We start from the raw sequence: 21,385 nt of genomic DNA, 5'->3' as shown, positions 1-21,385 counted from the left end.
TGTCAGTTTACATAATCTGATAGACACCAATCCAACCCACATCACTTGATATTGATAACGTTGGGTACACAAAAGCTATTACTATTGTTTTCAATTAAGGTTAGGGAAAGTCTTCTTAATTAAAGAAATTGACTCAGTTGTCAAGTTCTGTATAAAACTGTTTCATGAAATAATAATGGAAGGGGTATCGTCCTATTTTTGTTTACTGTAATGATAGGCTTAGACCACCACAGTCTGAGGGCAAACTACCTGTACTACTTTAAGTACGGATTCCACAAATTTCGGATGTCTCTGTAAAGTTTTCAAAATGCTTAGAATGGAGGAGGTGTTTGAATTATGGAGACATGACTGTAAAAAATTTCCGATTTCAAAAACTTGAGTCAGTTGCATTTTGAGAATTTAATTTGAAAAGCCAAGTTTTTAGGGTTTTTAATAGAGTGTTAAAGCATTGCAGAATCTCTTGCTTTTTTTTTTAAATCTCAAGAGACTTTGGATTTGCTGTATTGATATTTAAGATGATATTATTAAGATAAAATGTAAGGAGTAAAATCCCTAAAGCTGTTTTTATATTTCACATTGAACATTGATATTCTTTTTTCCCAATTTTACTCTTGTGATGCAAAGGAGAGTGACTCAAAAAACCTTTGTAACATTTGTGCTACATCTCACAAAATAATTGTAGTGTGATTTTCATCATTCTCACATGTAGAATTGATTATTCCCTTGTATTAAATTTCTCACCTTTTTTTTAAGATTCTGACTTTGTTCAAATCAATGAAGAAAATCTGGAAGACTTTGAAGCTGAACTGATAAACAGCAGACATGTCATCCCAGACAGAAGTCCATCTATCGCAGAGGGATTTAATTTTCTTAGACCTGAAGGTCAGATAATTTAATATAAGCTTTTCCTTCATTCATTTTATTGTTTCTTGTGAACAGTTTTGTTCATTTTAGTTATTATTTTTTTTGTTGTATTATTATTATTATTGTTTTTAATTAATTTTTTTTTAAATTATTATTATTTTTATTAATTATTAGTACTATATTATTATTATAGTAGTAGTAGTAGCAGTAGTTTTACAGTTTAACATTGCTCGAGACCCTTGTTGAAATAATTTAGGAACATTACTACAAATAATCTCTTTAATTGTTTAAAGATTGTATTCTATACCAAAAAATAAAATAACTCGCTTGAGGGTAGTTACTAACAATATTAGATAGTGTTTTAATTTACTTAGGATTTTATCAAAGTGGTCCATTTCGAAAGTCATCATCATCATTGCCTTTTTCACCCTAGTTCAGGGTGTAGGCCACAAACAGTTTCCATTCCTCTCTATCTTGAGCTAACTGTTTAATCTCATTCCCCGTGGCATTCCCCTTGATCTTTTGCCCTGAGGGTTCCAGTCCAATACTTTCTCTTTCTTTGTTATAGTTGAGTCATTCTTTCTAAGAGTGTGTCCAATCCACCTCCATCGTCTTCTTCCTATTTCCTCTTCCACTGGTTTCTATTGTGTTCTTTTCCATACTTCTTCATTCTTAATCCTGTCCATCCATTTTATTCTTCTCAGCATTCTTTCAGAATCAACTTTTCGAGCCTCCTGTGGAATCTGGTCTGGTCCAGCAGCTTTCCTCCTTTTCATCTTTTAGTGGCACCCACCATCTCTGCTATCAATGGTGGATCACAGCTAATTGGTAGCTCATTCCTTGCAGGCAAAATTTCAGGCGGGTTGTCTTGTGATGGTCTGTTCAGAAGGCAGTTGAAATGTTCCCTCCATCGCTTAAATTCAGTCTCTTTCCAAAAATAGTTTTCCCATCGTTATCTTTGACTGGTACCTCTGGTTTTCCATATTTTCCAGCAAGTGTCTTGGTAGTTTGATAAAGGAACCTCATGTGTCCTCCTGTCGCTGCTGCTTCTGCTTTCTCTGCAAGTCTGTTCGTGAATGCGTCCTTGTCTTTCTTCACAGATCTTTTGACTTCCTTAGCTGTGGCTCGATACTGCTCTTGCACATCCAGTCTTGAAGCCCTTGTTCGACTTGCATTAACTTGTTCCTCCCTTGTTCTCCTCTTTTTAATCTGCTCCAACGTGATTGGACTTATCCTTTCTTTATGTTCTGATTTCTTTACACCCATTACCTCGTGACAAGTTGTTATGAGACTTCCTTGATCTTTGTCCAATGTGACTCTACATCTATGTCCTCCTCAAGATAACTAGAGGTTGGAATCTATTACTCAATTGAACTCATTCTTTTCCCCATCTAGTGCATTCCACTGGAATTTTCTTCTTGTATGTGATCTGGTCCCATGCTTTCTGAGTTGGAGCTTATGCTTTGCCAATAGCAGGTGATGGTCTGATCCAACATCTGCCCCTCTCTGTACTGCCACATCCTCTAATGAATGTCTGAATCTTCTACAAGTACAAAAATGATCGATCAGATTCTTTGTCACACCATCTGGTGAGACCCAAGTTGTCTTGTGTATCCTCTAATGGGGAAACACTGATCCTCCAATCACCAAAGTGTTGAATGCACAAACATTTGCAAGTCTCTCACCATTGTCATTCATCTCTCCTATGCCATGATGGCCCATGGTGTCTTCATAAACTACGTTATCCTGTCCCACTTTAGCATTGGCATCTCCCATCCTTGGCAACTTATCAATGACTTGTTGTAGCAGATTTTAAAATGTATCTTTGTCCTCATCTGTTGCATCATTTATTGGGGCGTGGATCTGTACAATGTTCATGTTGATATTCTTACTCCATGTTGTACAGGACGCCTTTCACTGTGTTGTTCCCATCCTCTCAATGACTTCTGTGCAAACTTGCTTAGAATTATTCCGACTCCCTCTGTATGAATCCCGTCCCCTCTCCCTGCATATAAAATCTTCTCCCCATACTTGAGGTGTATCTGTCTGGATTGGTTTCGTTTACTCCAAGTACATACAGCCTTTATCTTTTCATCTCTGTCACAACTTGAGAACTTTTTCCTGCTTCATACATGGTGCGAATGTTCCACGACACAATTCAAAGCTGCTTGTTTGGCGAAGACATCATTGTGTTGGCAGAGTTCTTTCAGCTTTGTCTGTTGTCCTTCATAAATTCTGTCTTTGCAGAAACTCTTTGGTCGCTTAAGCTAAAAAAAAAAGGATTTGATTTGTCCTGTGTTTCTTTAGCCATTTGAGTTTAATGGAAGGGATGTTAACCCTTCTACAACTCCCCAACCTGGAGGACCAGGTGACTCAAAAAAGAGGAGTTAAACACCATTAGTCGCCTTTTACGACACGCTGGCTTGGTATTGGGCTATTCTTGCGCCCTCTCTGTGGAGGGACCCAGGACACCACACGAGGGATTTAGAAATTGACAACAGTCTATTCCAATTTAGTCTCATTCCTTAATCTTTGAATAATCTGAAAATATTAATGATACAGTTTCAGATAAAACAGAAAGAGAAATACAAGAAAATAAAATAATGATAATGAATCGTTATTGTCCACAAAATGGAAAATTTTTCAGCGGTTTTCATTGCTCAAACTTGCTATTGTCCATTTCATGCTGTAGACACCGGATAAACTTTGGATCCATGGGCCTGATGGCTCTGAAGGACTACTTTTTTTTTGTTACATTGCTCGATAAGCATATAAATGTGTGAATCTTATGATAATATAATCATCACAACAAATTTACTTCACAATGCACACAAACATCCTATGCAGTTTAAAACAACAGGGAACATAATGTTTTTAATTCATTGAAATTAAAACTGATTGCAAATGTATACATCCAAGAACTTTTCTGATTTTCAGGTATGATTATTTTTTCTAGTATTCTTCTTTTTACCTTATCATGGACTTTATTGTGAACAGCTTTTATTCTTACCTTGCATCACTGACTGCTCCCCAATTTGTCACCTTTTTAATATTTCATCAGGTATTCAAGATGAGCTACAAGGCAATGGTAATATCTCTGATAGAGACTTTGACGAAGATTTTAATGAGGATACAGAATCTTCCACTGAGGATGTAGGGGATGATCGTATTGAGAGTGATCAGAGTGAGGTCGGCTCTATCATGAATAATAATCCCACGGATGTTGGAGATTTATCTGCCTTTGCAGACATTGGAGATCTTCCTCTTATTGCAGGAAATGTCGCCAGAAACTATCGCCATCGTCCAAACAAAGGACTGAGCTCAATACTAAATCTCATCTTGATAGTCGTTTCGTTACTAACCATGGGAATCAGTATTGGACTAATCATGGGTAAGCTTGGAATACAAGTATGTGCTTATTTTCTCATGACATAAAATTTCTTCCATGACATTCATTTCACCATATGACGTAAGCCTCTTACTCTGATATCATTCCAAAAGTAGCATATTAGTTTCATGTCACCAAAGTCCTTCTTTTGAAATTATCTTAAAAGTGATTTCCAATTTTCAAATATTCATCCTCTACTTATGGTATTTTAAAGCAATGCTTTAAAAATGTTTGTTTCCTCTAACTGTCTCGTGTGAACAAAGCTAAAAAAATTTTTCTTGAAATCTATTGTCGCAGAGAAAATAGGCACAGTATTGACAATAATTGGTATGATGATGATTATTACTATCTCAATTACCAACAATAAAAAACATATTTTATACCATGAATTTAGTCTTTTACCATCTGGGAGAAGGTTTTGTCAGATTAAATGTAGAACTAACAAGTATAAATCAACGTTCGTTCCATCAGCAATAAAAATTTTGAATATTTCATATGGTACAGAAAAACCAAGGATTGATTCGTTGACTGATTAACTGATTAATTTATTTAATGTAAGATTAACTGACCAATTGATAATGATGATAATTTTTGGTGTCGAATTGCCACAATCGTAACAAATTGAAAACGAGATGAATGTGCTTATGTTGTGTATATCGCACGTGTGAAAGAAAGAAAGAGAGAGAGAGAGAGAGAGAGAGAGAGAGAGAGAGAGAGAGAGAGAGAGAGAGAGAGAGAGAGAGAGAGAGAGAGAGAGAGAGAGAGAGAGAGAGAGAGAGAGAAAATAAGTAGGAGTGAAATATCTGTTCAATCTTAGTTATCGTTTAACATTATAACAAGTGTAACTAAATGACAAATTGCCATATTTATGGACAATAAAGATCTATTATTATTATTATTATTATTATTATTATTATTATTAATATCATTATTATTAATTTTTTAAATTATTATTATTATTATTATTATATTATTATTATTATTATTATTATTATTATTATCATTATTATTATTATTATTATTATTCTGCAATTTGATTTTTCTATACTGTGTCTTCAACTAGCCACCGATTTGGAGATTGAAGAGTGGCAAAACGCTTACAACATGCAAGTCAAGAAAACATCCTCCCTAGAATGGACTTTGGCTGATTTGAATCGAGTCATGCAGGAATCAAAGGTATACATAAGTAGCTCTTGTGTGTTAATGAGTAAGTATGGGAATGTGTGTGTGTGTGTGTGTGTGTGTGTGTGTGTGTGTGTTTGAGTCAAGCCTGACACTTGAAACCAAAAACTAGAGATGCCTAAATGAGTCAATAAAATGGAGAGAAAGATAAAGGGAGTAAATGTTACTCATATATAAGGGAACAACACAAAACAAATGACGTTACGGCCTTTGGCCTTTTTCAAGTAAACACAATATATATATATATATATATATATATATATATATATATATATATATATATATATATATATATATAAAATATATATATATATATATATATATATATATATATATATATTATTACTTGATAGTAGCAAGAGAGATTTAAGATTATGTCATCAATTTTTGTTGTGGATATGCTAGAATTGCATAGAATAAATTGTTTTTGCAGAGGAAATCAATCGTCAAAAAGGACTGAGTATTACAAATGAACAGATTTTTTTCGTATAAATTTGAGTCAAGGGTATGATAGTATTAGCCTGAAATAAAAATATGATTTGTAAGTTACTCGTATATCAATCTGTGAAAAATAGTCTTATAATTTCTAGATTTGCCAGTAATTCTGTGCTTCATGATAAAAATTTTACCTTGGCTGTAAGGAACAATGTTGATCCCCAACCCTACTTTTTTAATATAATAGATTAATAATAGTGATAATATAGAATAGAGCTTAGATCACAGGAAACTTTCTATTAAGTTGTGAAAATATAGATCCTTTGAGAGATGGGTGTAACCCATATCTATCCTACAGAGAGTGCAATTTACCAGTAGAAATAGTAATAAGAATAACATTTATTGTGCCCACTAGTAGATTAACATACGACAGATAATATGTCAAGGTGAATTTGTGTGTTGAACCCATTACCTCAAGAAGTCATGAGAGCGGTTCAAGATTGACACAATGCTTGATAGCACTTCTTTTTTTTTTAAAGCAATGGATGGCTTCAATTGTAGAGCTACCCTCTCACAACCAGGCAGAGTTCTCGTACTAATAAGACTGTGGGTTCGAGCCCCCATCGCCGCAAAGTTTTTATTCTCTATTGTCTTCTGGCACTTTTCTACTCACTTAATTTTTCGCTGAACAGCACAGAGGTGCTCTGAGACCTACAGATGTGATCCATTTTTAGGCTTAAAACCTCACAAAAATGTTTTTTTCGTCTTTTTCAGGATAAAGTCAATGCTTATGAATCTGTTTTGAAGTCCTTCTCCAAAGCTGTAAGTGTGAATCATGTGTTTGTATAATAGAGATAGAACCTTTTCCTATTATCTTTGAGAAATACAAAAGCAACAGTGATAAACTTTATATATCAAATAATGGAACTTTATATTGGGTTTTGTTATACATGGTGAATATGTAGCCAAATGTGAACAAAAAAAAAAGTGTGTGGGGGGGGGGGGCGGAGCTTTGACACATTATATTTCTTAGTTCATCATGTCAGTACAATTGTGTTTTAAATCTTTGAATAAACAAACAGTAATCTTTTAACAGTTGTTTATCGAATTTTCATAGGGATATTTTTTTTTAATGTACATTTAGATTTTTTCCCGGACAGGTTGGAAAATTAAATAGAGAATTATGTAAAATCACACTAATATTTACTTTTTATGTGCAGTTAGTTTTCAATGCTGAAGGTTTTTTTTTTCATAATAAAAATCATTTAGCAAACAGAAACTCAATCTCTCTTTCCTCTCATTTGATCTTCAGTTACAGGTACTGATTTGCCAGTATTAAAAAAACCCGCTTCTAATATTGCATAAGTCTTCTGGGTTTAGGCTTGGTGACCATAAAAATCATTTCAACCAACAATTTTCTTCGGATGATATCGTTATTTCAGCTATATATATTGTTATGGCTTAGGACTATAACCATTGTTTGATGATGTAAATATTCTTGACATCAGAAATAACCTCTTGTTATCATAAAGTGCTTTCAAATTTCTATTACTAGCAGACTCTTCTGCCTTACATGCTACATTGTCAAATTATGATCTCTATCTTAATGTTTTTTATTTTTTTTACATTCTGTTGACTTTATTGTAGTGCTTTTCTGGGTGGGGTTCCTGACCTCCCATAGTGGGCAGGGATTTACATACTGTGTCTTCTATCCCCTTAAAAACATAAAAACATAACGTAGTGCTTTTGAGCCTCTGCCTTATTTGACCTTGTTCAACACACAAGTTTACAACAGCTTTTTCATTTTTCCTGACCTGCACCTTTTCCATAGTTTGTGTCGACCTTGTGGTCTTTACGACCTATTTTCTCATTGTTTGATGTCTTTGCTGTCCATGGGACCCTTCCTTCTGTAGCACTTCATCTCAAATGCATTTATTCCTTTTCTGATATATTCTTTGTATGCTGTTACAATATTTACTATTATCTTTTTATTTATTTAATTTCAAAGTTATGGGTGGTGTCCTTTGACCTTCCATGGTGGGCAGTTATCACTTCCTGTGTCTTCTATCCCCTAATCTCTGTTTTCTGAGTTGCTTTCTGTCTTTGTCTTGGAATGTGATTTCCTGGTTTTGTCCTTGCCCTTGCCGGAATCCTTAGCTGAGAGGGAAACAGTCAAATGTTAAGTATTAGTTTTGGAGATGTTTTTTTTTCCTTGTAAATCATCTCACTGTTATGTATTGTTAATTATGTTTTCTGTTTTGGATATATTACGTCAACATTTTAGTGTATTCCTTTCAGCAGGATCCTTTGGTGGTGTTTGGATGAGACTTTCAAGTGATCTCAAGCTAAGTTCACTGATAGATCGCTCTTGAAAATCTAAATCTGTTCCCTATTAGAACCAGTCCCCTTTATCTTATTTTTTCTTGGGTACCTTTGCTTGTAATGATAGAATATTTTTTACTATCCCATTTTCTTTCTTATTACTGGCACTGAAATGACCTAAATGTGTCGTAAGCGTCATAAAAAGCCCTAAAAACAAAACATATTTTCAAAGTTCAATAAAACTGTTGTTCAGTTGTTAAAAGCGGTACTGTTGTTGTTGTTCATTTCCAAACAATATTTGGTTAAGGCTATGATTCAGGTTGCTACAAGACCTCAAAGTTTGAGCCTCCCCCCCCCCCCCCCTTTTTTTTTTTTTTTTAGTTCATCCAATATATTCATCCTAATATTTTAAGCTTTAAAATGTCACCGGTGCTTTTAAATTTCTAAAAATCAACAAAATACAACCTTAAACAGTTAGTTGCCGTACTCTAAAATGATACATATTTCAATTTGGCCAGAAAACTCATCCTTCAAATATCGATTGATTTAAATGACCCTCATCTTGGTAAAAACTCTCAAACCTGGGACTTCCCAAGTGTCTTCCCAGAGTACAGCAGTTAACTGGTTAATTAATTGATAAAATGAAAACAGGAAAATAAAAATGGTATTTGCATATTTAGTTGAGTTTTCCGACCAGAACCTTTCCATATAAGGTCTAAATAGTTTTACTTGTTTAATTTGCAGGAAATACAGGAAGCTGGTTCTTTTGTATTCTTTACAAGCTTTGCAGACATTGTCACCAAGTTTGAATTGTGCACCAAAAAGCATGGAAGCCTGTCGTCTGTTGATTGTCATGCTCAAGTTTTGCCAAATATTCGCCACTCATTGTTCCAATTCAAAGAGACAATCAAGGTTTGTTTGTTTTTATTTGATCTTTTATTTGAAACTCTCAATTCATGGAAAGAAAGTTGCTGGTGAACAAAATATTTTCATTTGTTTTGTGTTGTTCTTTTATTATTATTAATTTATTTTGTTTGTTTGTTGTTTTTTTTTTTTTTGGGGGGGGGGGGGGGGGTTTAGGGGTTTTTGTCTTCTATTTTCATTTTGGTTTTTTGGTTTGTTTTTTGTTGGTTTTTTTTCTTTTTTTGCCTTTTTTAATTTTTTTTTTTTTTAAATTTTCTGGGGTTTTTTTCAAATTTTTATATATTTAATTTTTGATTGATTTCTTCTTCAAAGTTTGTGAGTTTTCATTATACAAGTGCCTTTATTTATTTACAAACTTGTAAAAAACACTCAGGGAAGAAAAACCAAAGAAGTAAAACACATTTTAAAATGTAAAATTAATATGTAAAAATATCCTATTGCACCTCAAAATAATGTACAAAAAATGAAAATAGAACTTTACAAAACAAAACAAAATACGAAACACTACCCTTGAGCCCACTTTTAAACTGTTTTTGTTATTGGCTGAAGAAGGGTTTAAGCCAGAAATATTCTGTGTTTGGAATGTTGTTCTTTTTTAAAGCTGTTAAATTCATTTCTGTACATTACATTTTACAGTTCACCGCTTCTAGCAGCTTAGTATTCACTATAATCAAATAGCTGTGTGATCCCTTTAAATAAGTACAAACCAATTAAATAAATGTTATGGTATCTGTCAAAGTGAAAGCAAAACTATTAAAAGTTTATTTGTTCTAATAGGGGAAATTGTTGAGAAACTAACATATTCTCGGTCATTGGTTTACATGAGTTAATTATATTTTTATACTATTTTATGATAATCTATATTCTGTTAAACTTTTCACAGACTTTAAATTCTGGTGATGCGAGCGTTGTAAGTGCTGGTGGTTTGGGACTCGTTCCTCCAATTGAAAAACAAGAAAATAGTGACAGAGTAAGGACAATTTCTACTACTGGAACTGGAGTTCCCACAAAAGAGGAGCAAATTCAAGGTCAGTATATGTATATCTGTTTTTAGCGTCTCATAATTATACTGAATAATGTAAGGCAGTTTGCAGTTGAGCACTGGCATTGTTAGTTGATAATATAGTATCAGCGAAAATGTGATGAAATTTTAGATAAGTGTTATTATGATGTCTCTTTCAAATGTTATTTTCCCTATCTCACATCTCAGACACCACGGAGAATAATGTTAACTAATTTGGACCTCTGTATGTTTTTTTTATATTACCTATGTTACCTGCTGTACAAAGTCACTACCATTGTCCAAACACACCTGCCAGTGACCTAAAAGTTTTTTAAAGGGAGTGATAAAGAGTACTTTCTCCAGCACTGTTAGAGCAGATCTTATATAATGATGTCCTCTTCTATCGCAGAACGGTGTCTCCAAAAATGTTATTTCATTGTAAGGACGCTTAACAATTCAAAGGGGGCCAAATAAGGTGATTCAGCATTTCCCAGTCATAAGAGTGCAGAAGTCCTTACATGTCATTCGCTGCTCAGTTTCATTTTGGCCCAGCAAATAAGGCACTTTTTTCTGAGCAAATTCTTCATTTTGTCTAGCTGAGCAGTCTAAATTCTATTGATTGAAAAACCAGGCACCATAATCAAATCTATTTTTCCCTTTGTTACATGTTTTCCTGTTATCCTCTTCAATGGCTTACTCTATAACAGCAATGTTTGCTTCACCTCATGCAGTCCTTGACCCACCCTTGATACGGATTCCTCCATTTTGAATCTCTCTTACTCCTGACCTTAAAGATTAAATAGTTTAGAGTATTTTCTAAAGCAGCCTGTAGATCTTGATGGGTTTTGATAGATGCCGTGACTGAAAGAAGCACAAATTTAATCTCTTCTATATCATACTTGGAGATTAAATTCCTGAAAATAATGACTCTTTTAGAAAGAAACTTTTATGAATGTAGTCGCACTTGATACAATGCAATCTTATTTTTAAAGGAATTTTCATTAATTTTTAAGTGCCTTTTGTGTGATAGTATTTGTTGGTTCTACATGTTGGAAAGATATTTTTGTATTCGAGCTTCAAGGAGCAAAATTTGCATTTTACATAGAAATATAAACTCTAAAAAACCGTTCTTTTCTGTTTAACAGATTTCAGTAATGACCAGGATCTACATGAATTGCGTCTTTCTCTTCACCGAGAACAAGAGAGAGCCCTTCACTGGCAAAATTTATATTTACTAGAAAGGCGCCAGAGAGAATGGGAAAGAGAGAATGAGATGTTGGAAGACCAAAGAGAACGAGCTCAATGGGAGAAGGAAGATGAAGAGGAGGACAGAAAAATGAGAGAAAATTGGGAAAGAGAGGAAGCAGAGAACGACAGAATTGAAAGATTGTTGTGGGAACGTGAAGATCAGGAACAAGACAGACAGGAAAGAGAGAAGTGGGAAAAGGAGAGAGCAGAGATTGATAACCTGGAATGTTTGAAAAAACTGATGACTACGAACATTACATCTTTTAAGCGACTTGTCATGAATTGGAATATTTCAGCATTTGATGATTTTGTCAACATATCAATGCTTATGTCTAGCATAGCAGAAATGAAACAATCTGTGCTCACATCTGTACAACAGATATGGATTGAGGCTGAACAAGCACTGAATAAAATGGGAGAAGATGTGAAAAAAGGAAAACAACCACATTTGGATACGTCTGTAATGGCTGACTATTTGAAACAAGCCCTATCAGTGCTTCGTTCTCAGTTTGATGATGTTGTTCATGAGCACACAAATATATTCAGTGGTAATAAAAAAGCTGACATCAGTAAGGAACCCAAAACAACAAATGATGGTGGTAATAAAAATAATGATCATGATAAAAATGGGTTTGAAGACAATTATGAGAATACTGCAGGAGAAGGTTGGAAAAATAATAAAGGGAAAGAGTCCAGTACATGGAACAAAGTTTTTGGGAAGATCTTTAAAAAGACCAGCAAGTCACTTCGGAAGTTTGTTCGCACAGTGAGCTCTTCATGGACCAAAGTAGTAAATCATTGGGAAAATAAAGCTTCATTTTTTATGAAGTCTGAGGAAGGGGCTCCAAAGGGTTCTGAAAAATCATTTTCATTTCCGTTTTGGTTGCAAGGAAAAGCGTGTAATAATTTTAGAGACAAGCAGGACATTTTGGTTGACATAGGATCACCATGTCTTTGGGATGTGCGAGACAGCTTCGTCAACCACTTCTTGCAACAACATTGCAATCATCGAAATCGCTATAGTCGTGCATGTAACAATGATGCCAGCGCTGTCTGGCAACTTAAGAGAGATTTAATAAAAATTCTGGACACTGATGAAAATTTTCGAGCCAATAGAATGACTTTTGTGGATGGTCCAAACATTCTTGGCTTATTCTCAGAGTTTTGGAGAAAATGGGAGAACAGTGATTTGTTATTGAAGTCTGATAAAGACTGGTCCTCTTGTCTATTAAGGGAATGGTCTGATGCGGTTTATAGTAAAGGTGGGTGGACCACAACAACTGGCAAGCGATGTCACAGGTCTGTACAACTCAACACAGTTGTCATGGACATTGACAGTAGAATCAGTTATTCAAATGCAATGGTTTATGAAGATGATGTGACTGTTGAGGATGAAGACGATGATTTTGATGAAGATACTCATGATATGAATGACAAATACAATTCTCATAGCCAGCTTAATGAAGGTAATGAGGATAGTGGCGATGAAGAGAGGGACAATGAGAATCATATTTATGAAGATTCAAGTGATGATGAGTTTAAAAATAATAATTTTGATTATGTGGACAGTGAACACTATGAAACAACATCATCAGGAAAAAACCCTTCAGATAAAGTATATGAAACAAAAAGCAATAGTTCCTTCAGAGAGGAGGGAGAGAATGACCACTACAAACAAACAGTTTGGTATTTGAAGAGAGCACAATATAGACTGGAAATGAGGAGAGCGCAAGAGAAAGCAAATTGGTTTTTTGACATGTCTGATCACAGAGAAGAAATGAGAAGAGAACACAACATAGAAAAGAAATCAGGCCAATGGATTTTTGACCAAGCTCAAGACAGAGAGGCTCAAAGGAAAAAAGACCATGAAGCTGATTGGGTGTTTGAGAGAGCTCGTCATCGCCGAAAAGAGTTCTCTAGAGAATGGTCTCAAGTACACCATCCACATAAGTATAGAAAACACGAAAATGCTCATATTTGCAATGCTGCTGGTGGTTGCAATTTTGTAAGAGGAAAATTAGGCAAGATGGAAGACTTGTCTAAATCGGATTGGCTTCTGCAAAATAATAGACGAAGTCAAGGAAAAGGTACAAAAAGAGGTGGTAAGAAAGGGAGAGTTTCTCTCAATAATTGGCATGGTAAAAAGAAGAATGGAAATAAACACCCAAAACAGCATAGAGGAAAGCAACACAAAAACAAAAAACGTTTTCAGAAGTCCCCAAAGCACTGAAAGAATTGTCATACACTATATGGTTTTCTAACTTCTAGTTTGTAGATTATTAGTATGTTGAAATATTTAATGAATTTGATTATGAAGTAAATACATTGTTTCCATTAAATGCGTTAATAAAGCTCATTTTTGCAAGTATTTCGAATTACAGTTTTAGAAGATCATTGAACAATGACATATTTGTTTCAATTTTATGATTTCACATCAAGTCAAGTTCAATCTCAATACGCTACCAATGATTGAAAGAATATTTTTTCCTCTAAAATAAGGTTATTTTATCTTTTAACTTTCCTGCTCTTTGTTTTATTTTGTAGTATAATTGAACAATAGAGATTTCCCTATCATTTCTAATGCAGTTTGAATTATGTCATCTTATAAGTTTATTTTGATAATGCCATAAGGAATTACAGAATATCAGACCATTTTTTTTGTTTTGTCACATTCGATGATTTGTCTTTTTTCTTTCTTTATAATTTATTTGCTTCCATCTTCCTATCTTAACAAAATGAAGTCATTGATTACAGATGGTGTTAAATTGGTTCATCTCATTGGGAATTTATATTCTAACAGACAATGTACCGACAAATTATTTTTCCATTTTGACTTACTGTGTCTGTGGATGACATGTGATATTTAATTTTTGCAGGATTTTGTAAATTATTTTTTTTGCTAATTGTAACATCTGGTATCCTGAGCCAGGGTTGCTTGTACATTATACCTTTTTTTTTTTTTTTGAATTATTTGCAATGCAGATCCGCTACCACTGTTTCTAAACTTTTTGAGTATTAACATCCTAAATGGATCTAGTCATTGTCTGAGGTTTGTTTCAGCCCCTTCATCTCAGACTGATTATCACAATACAAACAGGACAAGTCTACCGTTATTTTCAACAGTATAGTCTGTGCAATTTTAACTAATGGCACATTCTGTATGCTTAAAATAACTTCAGTTGTGCCCAGCATTAAATCTTAACAATGATTTTCTTTAACAAATCTTGCAACCTGTAAGCAGCCCTCTAAAAACAAGGGAATGAAGTTGTGCCAAATGACTTCACTTAGAGAAGTGTTTATTATCATAACGCATTGAAAGTAATCAATCATAACTCATAACAGTCCTGCATTTCAGAATTTTTCCTCCATATTCTCCGTCTATGTCTATTGATAAATAGAATGGAGACTCAGTGGAAGACGTTATAACTTTTACTTTATACGAAAAGTGAGTTATACTTTTTATTAAGGCAAAAGCAAAATTTTTGCTATTTGTCATTTTGTTTTGAAACTGCTATACTTACATTTTTTTTAAATCGCTTAAGAAAGTCTGACTTTATTGAATTTATTAAATTTATTTACCTTCAAACCATTTTCTCTAATGTTGCCATGTGATCATTTAACAAAGTGGGGATATTGTGAGCTTAAAATGTTTTAAGAAAAAATTTAATCATGACAAGTCAATGTAGAATAAGTTGAATATTTTTATTGGTCCTGTCCCCCTTTTGACATTGGGTCAAGTGAAACTTTTCTTGCGTTCTTTTTAACAGCTCAATATTCTAATTTATCTGCTTTACTACCAAGTAGTCATACTGTGTGATGTCATTTATGTTAAATTGAATTTTTGCAATGATAATTATCACTCAAGATCCCTTTTCCTCAATTAGACACAGTGCAACCTCTCTATAACGACATTGTCGTAACCAGAAATAAAGTCATTAGAGCATAACGCCCAAAAATAGCAGAGGGGGTTGGGGGGGGGGTAAAGTACTTGCCTATGACTCTCTTTTTCTAACCATCTACAGTGGCTTTTTCCATTGAAAGAGGCAACCTTGAAAACAGTTTTATGTCATTTCTTTAGATGACAGTGCCAGCCATTGGTTGCTTGAAAATTCATGGTTCCTAGGTTGTCTATTTTCACCTGATCTATAATGATAGGCCATGATGTCAGTCTATTGATCACTCGACTCTACTTGAACTACGTCAGCACAGTTGTATCAACATCTTCATTCATCGGCAGTCACTACATTTTTCTCTGTGGTTCAAACCCATGCTGTTCAATTATCTCTCTGTTCTTATTCATGGTGGTCAACTACTGTGGTTCATGCTCGCTCACATGCCAAAGGTACTAATAAATAGTCAATACTTTTCTCTCCAAGTTAGTAGAAGTTGGCGTGTACATCATGATTCATTTTCGTATTTGTGCAGAAATACTAATAGCAAATCAATAGTGCAGGATCTCATTCTCATAACTGTGACTCATTCTGTTGATGAGGAGCATTCACTAGCTTGACTGTCTTTGGACCAGCGCGTAAATGCTTGTGCAATTCAATGTGCCAGGGAAGCTTGTTTTTTTTTTCTTGATTTGCCTCACTAATCGGAAATGCCCACTTCAAATGATCTGGAAGGGACTGGGTATCATTGGTTGGCAAATCAAGTGTTTTCTTTAGTCACAACTACGGGATTTCATTGGTTTGAAGGCAAACGTTTTAATGGACCAGAAATTTTGCCCTGACTGTCGATTTAAAGTTGGCAATGACCGCCATATTGATGTTGTTTTACAAGATTTTTACTCAAAATTTATAATTTTTGTCATTATGGTGATTTTTTATTACTAATTGTATTGTGATGCATTGTATATATTCAGTCAGATGCAGATGTGCATTTCTAAACATTCAGTATATTAATCTTTGACTTGGACATGAATGTCTTCTACATTCAAGTAACTTAATGTAATAAACGGAATCGGAAGAGTACCAAAATAATATTTATATAAAAAAGTGTGCAAACATCTAATTTAAGAATTACTGGTGAATAACACATTACTGTTACATCCCCCTTATAGCAAGGAACAAAATGAATTATTTTGAAACATTTTAATATCAACTAGCAATTAAACATTATCAACATCTGTAGATTAATTGACCATAAAAAAAAGCAAAGCATGACTCTTGGCTTTGCTGTAGTCTTCACATCAAAGGTGTCTGAAATTTTAAAAACTAGAGATCTCTTGATCTCAAGCTAATGGAGGGCATTATTGTGTCCCTGTACCCACTGGTGTTTGTGTTATGTTACCTAATCACCTCACGACATCTCCAAATCCACTTGTGAACATTTTGTGAGTGGAGTGAATGTCTTGTGTTTGCAAGCCTGTCATATTTCAAGTGATTGCATTTCTACAGACCCTACTGTGAATGTGACATACACACTTCCTCCTTTCTGACATTAAGGAGCATATATATAACGTGGAGGGAACTGAAGAGTATGAATATTGAAGTGCTTTGGTTGTTACATGTCTATCCCATAGCAGGAAGAACATTTGATGATGCGACCAGATCTTATGCGATAGGTGTCGCTTACTGAAGGGTGTGACTGTTGCTGGAAATTCCAGTCAACGTTGTCAGTTTCAAGACTATGGTGTTCACCTTGAGTTTGAATGTCTCCATCATTATCAACATTGTTTTGGTCGCTGCTGGTATGTGAAGTGCTGGACTGAGGGATTTCTCTCTCCCTTACATATATTCTATTTCTATTAACTATTCCTCCATCTGGTGTTTGTGCTATGTAGCACTGTGGCTGTGGTGCCTGTTTGATAATTGTGGCAGGTGCCCATGTAAGTTATATCTGTTCCTGGAGATACACCGATTGTCTATCCGATTAGGGAGACAGAGGCTGAGAGGTTTTATAACAGTGATCCTTTTGTCGCAACTGTCTCTTGCACATTTGTTTTTGTATATTTCCATCGCCTTGATTGAGTCGAGCAACTCTGGGAAAAGTGTGCGAATATCTCTGTTAAATAGAAGTTCTGCAGGTGATGGAAGTAAGTGCTCAATTGGTGTTGTTCCTGGATTCAATAGAGTGGTCTGTGGATTTTGGTTGGTCCCCTGGGCTTTCTTTAGACAGAGCTTTATGGTTTGCAATGATCGTTCAATAAACCCGTTTGGCTTAGGATAGTATGGGCTGGAAGTGATGTGTTGAAAATTCCACTGGTTTGCAAATTCAATGAATTCTCTATTAGTGCGTTGTCACGAATGAAAGTTTTCAGAATTCCATGTATTGCAAATATCAACTAGATGTAGTTGATGGTTTCCTGACTAGTCATAGTTCTTAGACTTTTTACAAATGGCATCTCACTATGTATAATAATCAGCTAGAAGTAAATAATTAATGCCTTGGTAGTGAAAGATATCTACTGCCACATTCTCAAATGGTCTTTGTCGTAATCCCACCTCTGCCACCATGTATATTGATGCATTGTATGTATTATTCAGCTGTGTGGGTGTTCCCAACCTTCCATAATGGACAGGGAGGTACTTGTTGTGTCTTATATCCCCCTGTATCTGTTTTCCAATTGCTTTCTGTCTTTGTCTTGGAATGAGATTACTTAGTCTTGTCCTGACCCTAGCCGGAGTCTTTGGTTGGGAACAGTCGAATGTATAGTTATAGTTTTGGGATATTTTTTTCCCTTGTAAATCATGTCTCGGTTATGTCCTGTTATTTTTTTTTTTTTTTTATCATATGATTTGTAAACATATGAGTGTATTCCTCTTAGTAGGGACCTGTGCCGGTGTCTGGATGAGACTTTCAGGTGATCTCAAACTAATTACACTGATAGTGTGCTCTTGGAATCTACATCTGTTCCCTATTTGAGCGATTTCCCCTATGTCTTACTTTTTCCTTAAGTCCTTTTAATTGTACATCTAGAATGTTTTTACTATCCGATTTTCTTCCTTTTTACTGGTGCTGATATGACCTAAATGTGTTGCAAGTGCCGTAAAACCCTTAAAAACAAACAAAAAACAACAGAGAGGTTCAGATGTGCATTTCTAAACGATCAGTTTATTCATCTTTGACTTTGACATGAGTCTTCTACATTCAATTAACTTAATAACGTAATAAACGGAAAAGCACCAAATTATTATTTATATAATAAGATGCGTAAACATCTAATTTAAGTATTGCTGGTGAATAACATAATATTACTGTTAGACTAATGATATATTGGGGAAATAATAGGGACTTGGACTCCAGGTCATTATAGAGAGAATGTGACTATAATGAATACACTGAACTGTAGTGTATGATCTGATTTGAGGTCTTTCTCTTTTTTTTTTAATGGAGGGCGACTCTTTTTGTTCCCAGCTAGCTTGCCATGGGTGTTATAGCCTTATGTTATGCTATGCAGAAATAATATACATAAATCATAATGACAGTTTGTTTGATTATTTTTAATATAAAGGTGGTTTGAATATTGCATAATATTTCTCAATCTTGACTAATGTTTTCAGTGGAAAATGCAGTTCTTTATGATTTGTATTCACCACAGGGTGATCGATTTAAAAAAATGATAGCAAGAAAAGTCAAAGAAAGAAAGGTGAAGAAAACACTTGGGAAGGGGTACTGTGTCTACAAATTGTCTCGCCTTACTACTTTAATAATGCATATTTATTTATGATCATCAGGTCTTGGCTCACCTTTGATATAGCAATAAATTATACCCATGATGTTCATCATCATTTTGGGAATTTTATTTGCAGGACTGCTTGTATCACAACGCTTTTATCCCTTTTTGATTAGCTATTCTTCAACCTGAAATCAATTTCTTTAGAATTTCATAAACTCTATTGCAGAAATTTAAGGATTTTTCCTTCTTCTTTTGAATAGCGTTTACCAATGTTTAGCTAACACTAACACAATAATTTGATAAATAAGTGAAAGTCTTACAATGTTAATGTTATATTGAGTTAACACATTTTTTAACAACAGGATGATTATTTTTATTTATATTTGAATGATATTGAACTTTAATAACCAATTTTAATATTCATATCTCTCATGCAGCAGCTTCATTTTCCTCAAATATTATGAGTGGTCGTACTAATCCTACGAACATATGTATTGCATCTTGTTATATGTTTTATGTCTACTTTATTGAAAGTCGCGTTGTGGTATCTTTTCCATGAATATAATAAACGTATGATTTTTTCTCTCACTTAGTATTAGATGCAAGCTTTTAGGTGTGACTGTTTTCAAGATGTTCAGAATAAACGGCTTTGTTTTTATTTCAAGAGATATGAAATTCATTTTTTGTTCTGTTTTCTTTTTTCTCTCATTATTATTTGATACATCATTCTCCTGGGTGGGGTTCCTGACCTCCCGACATAGTGGGCAGGGGGGTACATTCTGTGTCTTCTATCCCCTTATATCTGTTTTCGAACATGATTTCTGTCTTTGTCTTGGAATGAGATCATTTGGTTTTGTCCTGGCCCTGGCCGGAGTCCTAGCTGGGAGGGAAACAGTCAAATGCATAGTTATTGTTTTGGGAGATGATATTTTTTTCCGTGTAAATCATCTCTCGGTTATGTATTATTATATTTGTTATTTTGAATGTATAATGTAAGCATTTGAGTGTATTCCTCTTTGTTGGATTTTTTGCTTGTGTCCAGATGAGACTTATATGTATGCTCTTGGAATCTACAGCTGATCCCTATTTGTTCCCAGTTCCCCTATGTCTTACTTTTTCTTGGGTGCTTTAATTGTAATTCTAGAACTTTTTACTATCCCATGTTCTTCCTTTTTACTGGTGCTGATATAACCTAAATGTGTTGCAAGCGCCGTAAAACCCTTAAAAACAAACATATACATCATTCTCTAAGCTTCTGTTTTGTTTGTTTATTTGTTATCAAGGGTCTTCTAGCGTTTGCACCACTTTTACGTCATTAAATTCAGGTAAAACAAAGTACACAAGTCTCATTTCAGAAAGGACAGAAAGCACATGGATTGTGTCCTCTCCACCATAGAAGGTTAAAAAAAACAAACTTCCCAAACATTGGGAAAATACCACAAGTCAAATGGTCTAGCCATGAGCTTCAGTCTTCAATGACTTGTATTTGCAAAAGGCCCCACGGGCTTATCACTGCAAATGTTCAGTTACAGTCCAATAAAACGGGGAACAGTCATAGATTCCTTTGACGAGCAAGTGCATCCAAAACTGTTTTGAAAGTTTCCAATCATTCAATGTTCGTAATGTCCGGTGGCAGGAAATTCCAGTCATGTATTGTTCGTGGGGGAAAAAAGCTGTTTGTATATGTATTGTGATGTATTGTATCTACGTGTAACTTACCCATCTGACTCGGTGGGGTTCCTGACCTCCCATAGTGGGCAGGGAGGTACTGTCTTTTATCCCCCTATATCTGTTTTCCAACTTGCTTTCTGTCTTGGAATTACTTGGTTTTGTCCTGGCCCTGACCGGATACCCTGGCTGAGAGGGAAACAGTCAAATGTATAGTTAGTTTTGGGAGATGATATTTTTTCCTTGTAAATCATCTCTCTGTTATTATGCACTGTATTATGTTTTGTTTACATATCATATATGATTTGTAAATATTTGAGTGTATTCCTCTTAGTGGGGACCTGTGCTTGTGTCTGGATGAGACTTTTAGGTAATCTCAAACTAAGTACTTTGATATAGTGGGCTCTTGGAATCTACATCTGTTTCCTATTGGAACCAATTTCCCTTTGTCTTCCCTTTTCTTTGGTGCTTTAATTGTAATTCTAGAACTTTCTACTATCCCGTTTTCTTCTTTTTTAATGGCGCTGATATGACCTTAATGTGTCGCAAGCGTCTTAAAACCCTTTAAAAAAAAGAAACAGTACCCATCTGATTTGCATTTGTGTAGTTTGGGATGATGATGGGTGCGTTTGGGCCGTTGATGGTTTTGTGTAAGGTAACAATACGGAATACCCTGAGCCGTTTTTAAATGGTTTCCATTCAAGTGACTGGGGGGAGGACATGACACAAC

General features: G+C 34.7%; 1 protein-coding gene across 2 annotated transcripts in view; it reads left to right on the top strand.

Moving 5' to 3' along the window:
- Nucleotides 1-19,666, top strand: part of LOC144965224 (uncharacterized) — a 34,520-nt gene extending 14,854 nt beyond the window's left edge. For both annotated transcript variants that reach the window (XM_078900328.1, XM_078900329.1), the window contains exons 7-13: nucleotides 754-882; nucleotides 3,926-4,255; nucleotides 5,316-5,428; nucleotides 6,644-6,691; nucleotides 8,936-9,103; nucleotides 9,999-10,143; nucleotides 11,264-19,666. In XM_078900328.1, the coding sequence (XP_078756454.1) occupies nucleotides 754-882; nucleotides 3,926-4,255; nucleotides 5,316-5,428; nucleotides 6,644-6,691; nucleotides 8,936-9,103; nucleotides 9,999-10,143; nucleotides 11,264-13,596 (3,266 nt within the window). In that variant the 3' untranslated portion in view covers nucleotides 13,597-19,666. The remainder of the gene's footprint in view (nucleotides 1-753; nucleotides 883-3,925; nucleotides 4,256-5,315; nucleotides 5,429-6,643; nucleotides 6,692-8,935; nucleotides 9,104-9,998; nucleotides 10,144-11,263) is intronic.
- Nucleotides 19,667-21,385: the final 1,719 nt, after the last annotated feature.

The sequence above is a fragment of the Berghia stephanieae genome, chromosome 2 (assembly GCF_034508935.2).
Source record: "Berghia stephanieae isolate SIO BIC M18660-M18661 chromosome 2, UCSD_Bste_1.3, whole genome shotgun sequence".
Taxonomy (NCBI): domain Eukaryota; kingdom Metazoa; phylum Mollusca; class Gastropoda; order Nudibranchia; family Aeolidiidae; genus Berghia; species Berghia stephanieae.
The sequence above is the reverse complement of the archived record's forward strand: the minus strand, read 5'-3'. Positions and strand labels throughout refer to the sequence as shown.